The 13,644-nt window shown below is 37.5% G+C and overlaps 1 protein-coding gene across 1 annotated transcript; it reads right to left on the minus strand.

Annotated features, from left to right (window-relative positions):
- Nucleotides 1–4,288: 4,288 nt before the first annotated feature.
- itln3 (intelectin 3) lies at nt 4,289–11,514 on the minus strand. Its single transcript, XM_052154780.1, is given in 9 exon segments — nt 4,289–4,403; nt 4,548–4,647; nt 4,790–4,910; nt 6,012–6,055; nt 6,058–6,169; nt 8,555–8,802; nt 10,013–10,159; nt 10,302–10,350; nt 11,470–11,514. Coding segments are annotated over 9 exon segments (981 nt in total).
- Between the last annotated feature and the right edge of the window lie 2,130 nt (nt 11,515–13,644).

The raw sequence follows: 13,644 nt of genomic DNA on the forward strand, positions 1-13,644 counted from the left end.
CTGTCCTCTCCAGATCAGTGTGACTGAGGTATTCCCTTTTCTTATGCATTTCCAGTTTCTCTCATTTGGGGAATTTACTGACCCAATACTGAACAATTTTGCCTAAATTAATCAGTCAATTAAATGCGTGATTAATTGTAAGAATTGGTATTTGCTAAGGAAATCACGATTATTAGGGTAACATACAGAATCTTTAACATGGGGTAAGGGATCATTGAGATGGCCTCAGTCACCATTCACTTTCATTGCAAAAGGGAAGGAAATCAGCGTTTATTCTGCATTATATATCCTGTTGTATTCCATGCAAGAAAGACGTACTGATTTTGAACAACAAGAGGGTGAGTAAATAATAACAATTTTCATTTGTTTTTTAGATTTCAAAGGTACCATATTTAGGACAGGAAATCAGTCCTTTCCATTCTTAAATGCCTCTGAAAAAATGTCATGTGGCAAATAATGTCCCTCGAGAAGCCACAATAAAGCATGTGGGGTACCCTACGGAGAATGTGGGATTTCCAAATTAGAGATGAAATAGTGTTGTCCTCTCTCTTACTCTGAAAATAATTAGCTGTAATAAGAAAAGTGGTTCAAACAACCTCCAACAATCAGTTTTGTCACCAGTTTATTGCTTTAGAACAGGGGTGGGCCACTATTTTGGTAAAGGGGCCACATCAGGCTTTAAGTAGTGCATAGGGGGCCACATTGTATTTATTTTGAGATACAATGTTCTGCCTTGATTTGGTTTTTGTAACTTTTAAGCCCAGAAAAAGGCAGAGATTATACATTTATTTTATCATCCCTACTTCCCTGTTAATTTCTTATTCAATTTAACACTCTCTACATCAGGGGTGTTTTAATAAAAATAAAAAAAATGTTTAGAACTTTTAATGTTTGTCGCAAAGTGGGCGAGTTTACAATTGTTTTTCTGAAACATTACCCATTTACATGCTAAAAGGGTCATGATGCGGGTCTCCTCGATGGATTGACTTTCAGCACACATCTGAATAACACAACTGCATGAAGATGATAAATTATTACTGCAAGATTTACATTAACATACAGGTGTGAAGGGACGTCAACATTTCTAAATTGCACAAATAAAAAATACATATAATATTCGTCTCCGGCTTGCTTTTGCTCGCATGTCAATGATGCTGAGATCTACTTTTATATTTAATTAATCACTGAGAAGGTTTGCCTGCAAAGTAGCATTAAACATCACAAGCAACCTCAAGAATGGACACAGGGTAACCGTATTACACTTTTTTCCTTTTTTGTTCAAATTTGTTCAAAGGAAAGTCAGAGACCGAAAAAGTGCACTCGCGTGCATGATTGCCAGATTGCACAAAACAAGTATAACATTAGGCAGAATATTTCCAATTTGCGCAAGTATAAATCTCAAACTGGGATGTTGCGTCTATTATCTGGCAACCCTGAGCATGTTAAAAGCATGTGGTGATGCGTTAGGTCCCAATGCAAGAAATATAGAATAAACAATTACGACAAAGGAGCCGCGGGGCCACATTAAACCAGTGGAAACATGTGGAGGGCCTGATCTGGCCCGCGGGCCATATGTTGCCCATGTCTGCTTTAGAATAAGATACATGTTAAAACTGATTTCATTTTAATAGATCAAGCCAAACTTACTTATAGGCCATGATATCTGTACCCGCTTTATTGAATTAAACATAATACACATATTGTGCATAAACTTCAAATTCACACGAGCATGCAAGGAATGCATGTTTTCTCTTTTTGGAATCCTTTTGGTGGTAAATGTTTAAACGTGTATGTGTGTGTGTGTGTCTCTATAAATGTGTATATATACATGTAGTGTGTGTGTGTGTGTGTGTATATATATATGTATATGTGTGTGTAAATGTGTACACATACTCACATTTGTATATATGTTAACACTTGTTAGATTTATTAAGCATTGTCTTATCCATTCTCTCTCTTTTACAATAACACTCACCCTCTGATACCGTGTGTGTGTGTGGATTGTTGTTTAATATAGTGAATGTTTCTCTTGGCTTGTTCTTATCAGCAACAGGATGCAGAAAGCTGCTTGTTAAAGGTGCCATGTCACCACTCTGTGATGCTGATAATTCTTATTTCCTGTAGCTGTACTCAACCGCTGCCCACTTCACTTGCCCAATGTGACACAAAGTGAGTAAAAACCAGAACTGAAAGTGTCTTTTCCCTGTTTCCAAAACTACCGAGAGACTTAAACTAGACCTGAATGTTTTAATTCTAGTGAAATAGTTTAGAGTGGTCCAAAAAAGCATTTAGACACTTAGGCCACACTTGTGCAAATGTATGTCATCACATTATATATCAAAATATAAAACCAAGTAGCATTATTTTAAAGGTAGGACAAACACACGTTTCAGGCATAACATTTCACACAGATAATTTTGTTTGGTTTTAAATGATAAAACAATAGATATACTGTTTAAAATTACAATAAAAAGTATTAAGACACTTTCTTGGAACATGTCCATACATAGTTCACCTAAAAAATTAAATTCACTCATCATTTACTCCCATCTATCTCTATGCTATCCCAGATGTGTATGACTTTCTTCTGCAGAACACAAATGACAATTATTAGAAGAATATCTCAGCTCTGTAGGTCATTCAAGTGAATGGTGGCCAAAACTCAAAACATCAAAATGCACAAAAAGGCAGCATATAAGTAATCCATAAGACTCCAGTGGCGATAATCAGATATATTTTTGTCTTTTATTACTATCAGTTCTCTTATCTGCCCAGTAGGTGGCTATATGCACTAAGAATGTGAGTTTTCAAAGACAAAAGAAGAAGAATATGAAAGTGAAAGTGAGATTGATGGTAAATGAGGACTTAAATATTGACCTGTTTCTCACCCACACTTATCATATCTCTTCTGAAGACATGGATTAACCCACTGGAGGATATTGATTACTTCTATGCTGTCTTTATATGCTTTTTGATGAATTTTCTCTTTTGGGTGAACTATCACTTTTAATGTGGTAATCTGGAAAGGAACTGTACCTATTAAAACGTACATTGACACTAGTTTATTAAATGCCAGTGCAATAATTTCTCTGAAAAAGTAGCGAAGTTAGCTATTTTTTCTTATGCAATGACATTTACAATACATTTTGTGTTTGGCTTAGGATTACAAATAATGTTTCGAACTATTGTATATTTATAAATGAATTATAAACCAGTACAAACCATTAAATGGTTTGTAAATCTATTGTACTGTTCTGTATTGTGATTATAAAAAAAATCCACAGCTGTATGGGTTTTAAAACGTGAGAGTCAATACTGCTGATTATATCAAGAACCCCCAAATGAGTCATACATGGGCGCTTTATTGTCGCTCTCTTTCACACACTCACTTTCTCCTAAACACACAGGTGCACACTCTTCAACTTCAACATTGATTTCAGCACTGACCTGGATAGGAAGTTGTGTGTTTGACCAACAGGAAAAAAAAATCATATGGGATTTTTTGCTGCTTCCTGTTGCAGGAAACACGTTCAAGGATGCTGAAAGCAGTGGGGTGATATGTGAATTAGGGAACGAGTGTTGCGATTAGTGAATCCTTACAGATGTTAAAGGCATAGTTCACACACAAATAAAATTATGTCATGATTTTCTTACCCTCATATTTTTCCAAACTCATTTTTTCTTGTGTGGAACACAGAAGGAGAAGTTTGGCAGAATGACAGCCTCAGTCACCATTCACTTACATTCTATGAAGAATAAAAAGATGAAAGCAAATGGTGACTGAGACCAACATTCTGCCTGACATCTATTTTGTTTTCCACAGAACAGAGAAAGTCATAGTGCTTGAATATTTCAATTTAAGCAGTTTGAGTGGGAATGTTTTAGCCCTGTGATGGACTGGCCACCTGTCCAGAGTATGTCCCTGCCTTCGGCCCGAGACAGCTGGGATAGGCTCCAGCACTACAAGCAGATCCAGCATGGACTGGAAAGTCCAACCCTACATAATACAAGCAGCAATAGATGATGGATGGATTTTGATTAAAGCTGTTGTAAAGTAGATTCTGAAATAGAATAAGCTGTAATGCTGGAAAATATTTTTGCAAAGGTTTATTGAAATACACATTCATACATCAAACGGGAAAAATAGATGGACAATGTCCAAAAAAAAATTATAAATTGCATTATAAAGATTGTAAAAGTACAGTTCAACATTTGATTTCAAGTAAACAATCTTCTTTAAGTGATGCTTTTTTTTTATGTTTCACATCTGGTTCGCATCAAGTTATTTTCAGACAATATCAAGACTCTCTCTCTCTGTTCCGTCGCTGCTCCCGTCAAGAGCTGTGAAGTCTCCATATTGGTTTCGCTCAGGGAAAAATCCTCCTCCACCAATACAATATTGCAAAACACACATCTATATCAGTCCAGGGCCAGAAATTAACCAAGGCTCGGGACAAAAATGCCCCTGAAATTAAAACTGTGGTGGTAAAAATTGCCCTTAATCCTTATTTGTAACATCAGAAATCATTGGCTGAGAAAAGAGTCATTTCGGATTACATCCAGTTGGAATAACCCCACAACACATGGCCATGACTGCTATATCAGAATTGAACACTCTGAAGGTGATGAAGCCAGACTCAAACTCCTCTGTGATAAGGAGAACAAACATCACACAATTTTGTATGATAATTTAACCCAATGAGCAATGACTCTGACTGGGAAATGAGCATTTTGGTTTCTCCCTAAAAGGAATTCTCTAATCAACAACATTTCTATAACAGTTCAATACTTCTAGCAGATGGTCCGTATAAGTCTGCTGTTGAATCCTTGTTTCCAGCATCATACACCACTGGACTGCTGGGTCCCATATCGGTTTTACAGTCCCCTGCTGCGAACGTCACAGGGTATTTCTGTTAAAACAGAGACAGAAAAAGCAAACATTTCAATTAAAATGAAAGTGTTCTATTTCAAGTTGAATATCTGCTCTTGTTTTAAGCTCCAACACCAACTTCATTATTGGTGCTAGAATATTGTTCACCCCAAACTGATTGGATTGCTTCAGAAGACGTGGATTAAACCACTAGAGTCATATGGATTACGTTTATGCTGACTTTATGTGCTTTTCAGAGCTTCAAAGTTTTGATCACCATTTACTTGCATTGTCTGGACCAAGTGTGCTGTACAAGCCCTCAAAAGTGAAGCCAAAATGTCTCGAACGCCCCGGTGACTGGTCCTAGTATAGGTCATAAACCCCGCCTCCCCATGTTATTCAATGGGACGTGACATGAGACCAACTAAACAATTAAATTACACTTCACATATCTTTTTTCCAAAGATAGTTTCTGTAATTTACTGTAGTTTCTATCACGGTGATGTAATTTCAAGTGTTTGTTTTCAAAATAAGTTTGTTTTTAGTTAAAACGGTGCTGTGACATCATGATTGACAGCTGTGATTGACAGGTTCTCTGAGTGAAGTAGTCACTGAAGCACCAAATTACTTTTTTTCAGGATCTTCAGAGGACTGAGGAGATTGGAGCTTTAAATGTAATATCTAAATTTTTATAATTAATTATTTCACACCGTCATAAGTTTAAAAGTGCGATTGATTCAGGGAGAGTGAGGGCGGGGCCTTGATTTCACGGCTTTACTTCCTGCTCACTACTACGCAGACTTAAGTCCCAAGATGTCAGCGCCATATCGGGACACTGGTGGCTTCAGTTCTCACCAATGGAAAAGAACGAAGGGGCGTCGTCCATCTTTTTTTACAGTCTATGGTCTGGACCTACAGGGCTGAAATAGTCTTCTAAAACTCTTAATTTGTGTTCAGCTGATGAAAGAAAGTCATACACATCTGAGTGTGACTCAGGGTGAGTAAATGATGAGAGAATTATCCGTTTTGGGTGAACTATTCTTTTAAACTGGATATTCCAGGAGGTAACCTACAGATTTTTAAGCACATTTTCTACAACTATATATGAGGTGGTAATTGAAAACAGGAAAATGTGTTTTACCTTGAATAAGTTGTAAAGGTTTCCTCCATGCTCACTCAGAAATGGCTCTCAGTGTGGTATTGTAGTATAGCAGAAGTCATCCAGTTTTTCAACAATTAATTGTTTGGAACATGCCACACTGACACATCTTGTGCAGGGATGTCATAATACCCAGGGTTCTTTGGAATAAGAACTCAATGGGCAATCAGATTGCCATTAATGCAATATCTTTTCAATATATAGTGACAAGTAACATAGCGACACAACTGATTTATGTGTTTCAGAGTGTGACAAAACAAGTTCAATGTTTCAAAATATACTCACTTTTCCAGTAACTAGCAACTTCTTCCAAAAGAGTTGCGGTGTGGTGCACCAAAAGGCTACATAGCTGTTTTTAATGTCACATTACAGCCATGAAGCAGTAATTGAACGTGCACTTCATAACTGTCCTCTTTTTCATATTTGTTACACACATTGGAAAGTCCAATTCGTTCTAGTAAATCACTCATAGGTCTCTCTGTTTCCCCCCCAGTTCTTTCTCATTTATCTTTATTTGTTTATCTATTTTTGATTGCATCAGCTCCTGAATATATCCTGATTCGCAGATTCAGTGAATGTACGGAGTTCTAAATGGTGTTTTTTTTTTTTTCATGAACAAATCTGTGTTTTTGAGTGAAAATCATTCTCATTTGCTACCATACACTCACTGAAGCATATTTCAACTAGAGGTAAACCGATATATCGGTTTTACCAGTTTATTGCTTTTGGAAATATCGGTTATCGGAAAATATCAACGAGATCAACGATGATGGTTGTAATTATTTCCTCTGTGTTCCTCCTCCAGAGAATACAGTTCTACAGTCTTTCATAATTTAAATATTCATCCATATTTTTATCCTAACTTCAATGCATATTTTGCTATTTTGATTAGTTAATCGAGTGTTCTAAATTGAAGCGAGAACATGCAAAGAAAAATTTGACTATGTGGAAAAGTGCCACGTCAGCACATGCATCATGTCTTAAACTTAATCTCTGCTGAAAAATATTTAGAAAATCCTTAATCTGGTGAATATATAAGCGATAAAAACCTTTTACATGGAGCAAGAGCCAATAATCCCAATAATCGTCAATTTGGATTTTGGTTGCACAATACATTGCATCTGGGATTTTATTAATTTGGTACACTTGTAGCCTGTCTTGTCTGTGCCCTTAATACTAAGGGCCGATTAATCAGTTATTGGTCTTCCACCAAATTCATTATTGTATCAGTAAAATCCACTGTCGGTCGACCTCTAAAGTCAACAGATTTTGGATATTTCAAATTTGAATAAAGGCTAAGAAAACTTGTTTCAATCATGAATGATTCTGTGCTTTTTAACGATTCAGTCAAATAAGTGATTCACCTGTGACATAAAATACACATTTGTCACCACCTACTGCTGTGAAGCAGTGTGGAAATGGCCAATGAACAAATCTTTTTGTCAATGGATTTAAAAGACTCTTAGGGATGACACAAAATTCCCACTACCGCTAGTGGCCAATGATTTAACCAGTCACAAATGTTCACGTTTACATGCGAAAATATGAAACACGCCGCCAACTTGCCACTCGTTATTTTCACTTGCAAACGAGCTTGTTATTCGCTGCAAATATTTGCCAGAATTTTGCAGCTCCACACCACTATTGGTGAACCTCCGGCAATCATTTGACAACAATGGACAATTTGCTGCAAGTTTGCCGCAAGGCTCATTTGCATGTGAAAATGATCAGTGGTGAATTTGTGACAAATTTGCCATTTTTGTAAGGGTGAGTCTGAACTCCACCTCTTCCTGTGCAGTAACTTATTTTCTGATTGTCCGATTCATCAGCCAATCAAATTGCTTTATTTTTAACTGTGGGTATAGACTTTAAAGATGCCCATACCTTGAGTTACACAATCATTCATGAAGCAACATAGATATTCCATATGAATATAATTTGTGCTTTTTGTGAGTTTTCTAATTTGTCGATTGCTTACAATGGTTTTATGGAAGTTTAGGCTGACTGGAGCGTTCACTGTCATGCTAAAATTGTTCATGTTTGTGAGCATGCTGCAATGTGACGTAAGGCACTGTAATGCATGTAGTCTATAGGGTGTCCAATCTGTTTTTTTGGGGGCGGCTGTGGATCAGGTGGTAGAGCAGGTTGGCCATTAATCACTAATGGGTTGGTGGTTCAATTCCCGGCCCACATGACTCCACATGCTGAAGTGTCCTTGGGCAAGACACTGAACCCCAAGTTGCTCCCAATGGTGGGTTAGCGCTTTTGCATATCAGCTCTTCTGTCATTGGAGTGAGTGTGTGTGTGAATGGGTGAATGAGTCACAGTGTAAAGCGCTTTGAAAAGGTTAAAAAAAGCACTATGTAAGTGCAGACCATTTACCATTTTCTTAATATGGCATGAATTGCACTGAACATAAAACACATGAACCACCACTGCCATGTAATAAGGCAAGGCAAGTTTATTCATATAGAACATTTCATACACAACAGTAATTCAAAGAGCTTAACATTAAAATAATGTACCTGTTAGTCATCACTCGTAGAACCCTCTGCAATTCCAAACGTATGGGTGTTCACCCATGTTTCATCTCCTTCAGGCTGGTATTGTTCATTACCCTGCTGGCTTGACCAGCGGTCACCGAGAGAGCACCTCCCATTTAAATTGTTCTCATGCACACTGGCCACAAGAGTCCAGCCACCTCCGGCTGTGGTCATATCACAGAAAGTCTGGTACACTGACCCATTCTCTGTTGACAGGAAGTAAATGCCATCTGAGGAGAAACAGAGTACTTAGATTTTACTGCCACAACAAAGGCGATGACCATCAAGACAGAGTTTTAAAAAGAAAAGTACAAGTATACACTACCAGTCAAAAGTCTGGACCCACTTGTTCATTCTTTATTATTACTATACACATTTTAGAACAATAAAGTTATATCCTGGAATACTTTTTAAACAATATTGAATGAGTTCCCATGTATGGATACATGTGATCTACTTTTCCCTCAAGCCCAACTCATCCTTTTAAATGTTTTTTATTTATTTCATTATTTTTTTTTAATAATTTAGTTTTATAAAGACGTGTATGTATTTAGGAACAGTTTATAATTGTATACAAAACTAATGTCAAGCATTTAAGGGAAGTGCATGATGTGCATGAGTAATCGATTAATCGAGTACTCATTCAGCTTTAAATATTCGACTGGTAAAACAAGTGAAGTCAATTTTATTTGTTTAGCGCCTTCCACAACACACATCGTTTCAAAGCAGCTTTACAGAAGATCAGCATTAACAGACAATAAAACTGTAATGTCTATAATGTCGATGAATCATCATTGTGTAATTAGATAAAATACGATTTTTAATCGTGTTTAAAAATAAGCAATTAAGTAATAATTGTATTAATAACAATACAAATTAAATTAAACAATAATTCAAAACACTACTCAATCTTCTACTCAAAAAAGGGCACCTCATGTTGCCGAGGGCAACAATTAAACTGCTTCTCTCACCCAAATCTTGCCATTACATATGCATTGGTTGGCACTGTGGATGCATGACATTGTTAAAGTAATGGTTAACCCAAAAGGAAAATTCGATCATTATTTAAAGTGATTGTATCACTTTAGAAGATTTGTTATGCTTTTATGTGTCAGTGCAAATGCAATTTGTTCCCCCTTTTTGTATTGTTTTAATCTAATGCAGATCGCTCATGTTTTCCATTTAAGACGCTTAAATTCTACATTTTAAGTAATCGATTACTCTGTTTTTTTTATGTGTCAAAGTACAAGACTATACAATTACTCAATGCCTATCCCTTAATTAAGTAGAAGCTTTTAGATAAAAATATCTTTTTAAGATCATAAGAAATGACAATTCAGTGAATGTACAAACTTTTGACTTTTTTTCTTCTCCAGAATACACTTTTATTAGTATGTAAAACAATACAACAAATAATTGTTGACTATTATATAAACTTGCCTTGTGAAGCACCATATTTCTCTTTGATATCCAGGCAGCTCCGAGCGAGCGTTCTCAGCCTAGCGTGATACTTGCCTAATTCTGGATTTATGTAGGTGCCATTTTTAATAATTGGATTCGGGGTGATGGCCCCCATAACACCCAGCGCTGCAAAGAAGCAGAGATATAATGGACTTTTTAATTATTGATGTCAATGCTAAATAAGATAACAGTCAACATAGATCACATAAATGTAGTTCTACATTTCATAATAACTTTCATAGCAATATTGATAATGATAGTCGCCTACTTGAGTGCCTTAACCGCAAAAGACATATCAGAAAGAAAATGCAACGCAACTTAATTCTCAGTTTTCAGCTCGGAGTTCTCATCTGATGAAGGTTGTGCTTTTTCAGCATTCAGTGCAGTCCAGTCTGACTGTGTGCGCAGCTTTTATCACCAGCTTATTTAGAGTAAATTTGACTTATTGGGCAACAAAGTCAATCTGGCCACTGGTTCAGTGTGCAATCATTAAACAACTCAGTACACGACTTTAAATCAGGGAAATGCCCATTATTGAAATAGAGACTGACCAGCTGTCTAGTACTCCAAACCCCTCTATACCAGCAAACCAGGCTAGGAGACTAGCTAAAACCAGCAAACCAGATTTGCCTGTCTTGAATTTGATTCTGACAGTTATTGGCAGCTATTGTGAAATCATGAGAAGGTGCAGTGATTTTAAACTTCTCATGGAAAGCCAATGCTCAGGCCCTGTAAACAGTGTGCCAGAAATGCCCATCAGGTAAACCCAACCAAGGCCGATGTCCACTGAGATGTTACTGTCTGTCTGTCAGTGTCATAACGTTCAGACTCTTATGTATTGCCCAATCACTGATAATTCAGTGTACTGTATTAATTCCCAAAACACAGTCAGATTCACAGTCACGGTTCGCTGATGACACGACCGTGGTGGGTCGTCAGTCAGATCAGCGAGTCAGCATACAGAGAGGAGGTGCAGAGGCTGACGGACTGGTGTAGAGCCAACAACCAGTCTCTGAAGGTGGAAAAAACAAAAGAGATGGTTGTTGAACATTGACGGCTCCTCTGTGGAGATCGTCAAGAGCACCAAATTCCTTGGTGTTCACCTGGCGGAGAACCTCACCTGGTCCCTCAACACCAGCTCTATCACCAAGAAAGCCCAGCAGCGTCTCTACTTTCTTCGAAGGCTGAGGAAAGCACATCTCCCAACCCCCGTCCTCACTACATTCTATAGAGGGACTATTGAGAGCATCCTGAGCAGCTGCATCACTGCCTGGTTTGGGACTTGCACCGTTTCGGACCGCAAAGCCCTGCAGAGGATAGTGAGGACAGCTGAGAAGATCATTGGGGTCTCTCTTCCCTCCATCAAAGACATTTACACAAAACGCTGTATCCGCAAAGCAACCAGAATTGTGGACGACCCCACACACCCCTCACACAAATTCGTCACCCTCCTGCACGTCTGGCAAGAGGTACCGAAGCATTCGGGCCCTCACGGCCAGACTGTGTAACAGCTTCTTCCCCCAAGCCATCAGACTCCTCAATACTCAGAGACTGGACTGACACACACACGTGTCCTGAGTTGCACTTTAATTATTGTCACTTTATAACTGTCTGCTACCTCAATAACTGCTATGTGCATAGAACATTATCTCATAGTATGTTATGTTTACATTTGCCATTTTTAGAAACTGTCATCTTTTTGCACTACTGAGTACTGGTCAGCGCTGCACTGTCTCTCACTGTGTCTATTGTCCTGTTCATTTTTTGTAATTTATTGTACCGTCCCGTACTTTTTGCACACGTTTGCACGTGCACTTTATATATGTATGTTATTAAGTCAGTGTAGTCCCCTGTGGTTCTGTGTTTGTCCTATGTTGTTTTATGTAGCACCATTGTCCTGGAGGAACGTTGTCTCGTTTCACTGTGTACTGTACTAACTGTATATGGTTGAAACGACAATAAAAACCACTTGACTTGACTTGACTTGACTTGAGATTCTTCCCATAATAAAACACTGGACAGGAACATTTGAGAAATATTTGGAAACGAGTCACAATTTGCTTGTTTAAAGTTAGTCAATTATAAATATAAAAATGCAGTTTTTCTACATCTCATTAATGATTCACTCTCCTTTAAATTTGCAGAACCAAGCCTGCCTTGGTTAAATAAAATGTACAATTATACCCTTACATTAGTGTACTGTACATAGAAATTGCCTTGTTTATTAAAAAAATAAAAGCAGTTACAGTAATTTACTGACAATGGAAGTAAATAGGGCCCATCCATAAGTGGAAAATACACACTGCTTCTTAAGTGTAGCCACAAGACGTAAACATTTACGTTAACATGATTTTAGCTTGATAAAATCACTCACTAACATTATTTGGGTAAAGTAATAACCAATACTTTGATTTCAAGGTGCCGATGTCATGCCAACAAAGTTTTAATAATGGAAATAACATAACACAGAGAGTTAGTGAATTATTTTATAACTATAAAATCATGCTAATACACATAATGTATATAACACATAAAACAGTGGGAATTTTAGCATTTATGGACTGGCCCCGTTAAGTGCCAGTATTTTCTTTTCCCCCATTTTATTTTCAAATAAAGGAAAGACCAGTCGAGATGATTTGTTTTATGGAAATCAACATTATGCCACAAATGCTGTCAATTGAGCTTGACTTGTACTGAACCTGGAATTTTCCTTTAAATGAGAGTTAATGGGAATGCTGGATTCAATGTATTTCACAGCTTGATGAGCTGGTAATAGGCACATTAATATGTGGAACCAAATAATAATGCATGATTCCAAAAAACATTTTTTATAAACTGTTATAGTTATTTTACAGACTTTATAATTCACCAGCAATTATTCACACTTCTGAGCTTTCTGGTCACAGAAGAAATAAGCAGATTGATGAATAATAGTTGTTTATAGTTGGGAGTTTGTTAAGATGCAATGTGAACTATCTATAGAGACACCTTATTCAGTGTAGGTTTATGACAGTAGATTTTCTTAGCGTGTGTTTTCAAATTGTTGTTGTAAATGTGGAAAATTGTCTTTAAGAGTGTCCAATATGTCTCTCTTGATCTCTGGTGATCACGTATCCTGTCTTGGCTCCCACCTCTTGTATTGAAATTAATATTTAGGTCAGTTGTGCAGCCATATCCTGCCCTAAACACAAACACACACACACACACACACACACACACACACACACACACACACACACACTGACCTACACCGACCTACACCACTACGGATGCACGGTAATCTTTCTTACTCCCTCCACACACACACACACACACACACACTTTTAACTCCATTGATTTGACACACACCATCCATATTCTTGTATTTTTGACCTGCTGTTAGAACCTATAGGGCCTGAGGTGAAGACACACACACAGGGATCAGTATTTAAGAGGCTGTGTTCTTGTCTTGACAGGTTGGGCTCTGAACACACAAAGGCAATGTGTTAAGTGTGTTGAGTGTGTGTGTAAGTGTCACAATCTCTTCACCATCAGTGAGGAGGTAAAAGTCAGACCGCCATCTCATACACCAATCACAGTGCATTGAATGGGGATTATCAAAGGAAAGTTCA

The sequence above is a fragment of the Xyrauchen texanus genome, chromosome 23 (genome assembly GCF_025860055.1).
Source record: "Xyrauchen texanus isolate HMW12.3.18 chromosome 23, RBS_HiC_50CHRs, whole genome shotgun sequence".
NCBI lineage: Eukaryota > Metazoa > Chordata > Actinopteri > Cypriniformes > Catostomidae > Xyrauchen > Xyrauchen texanus.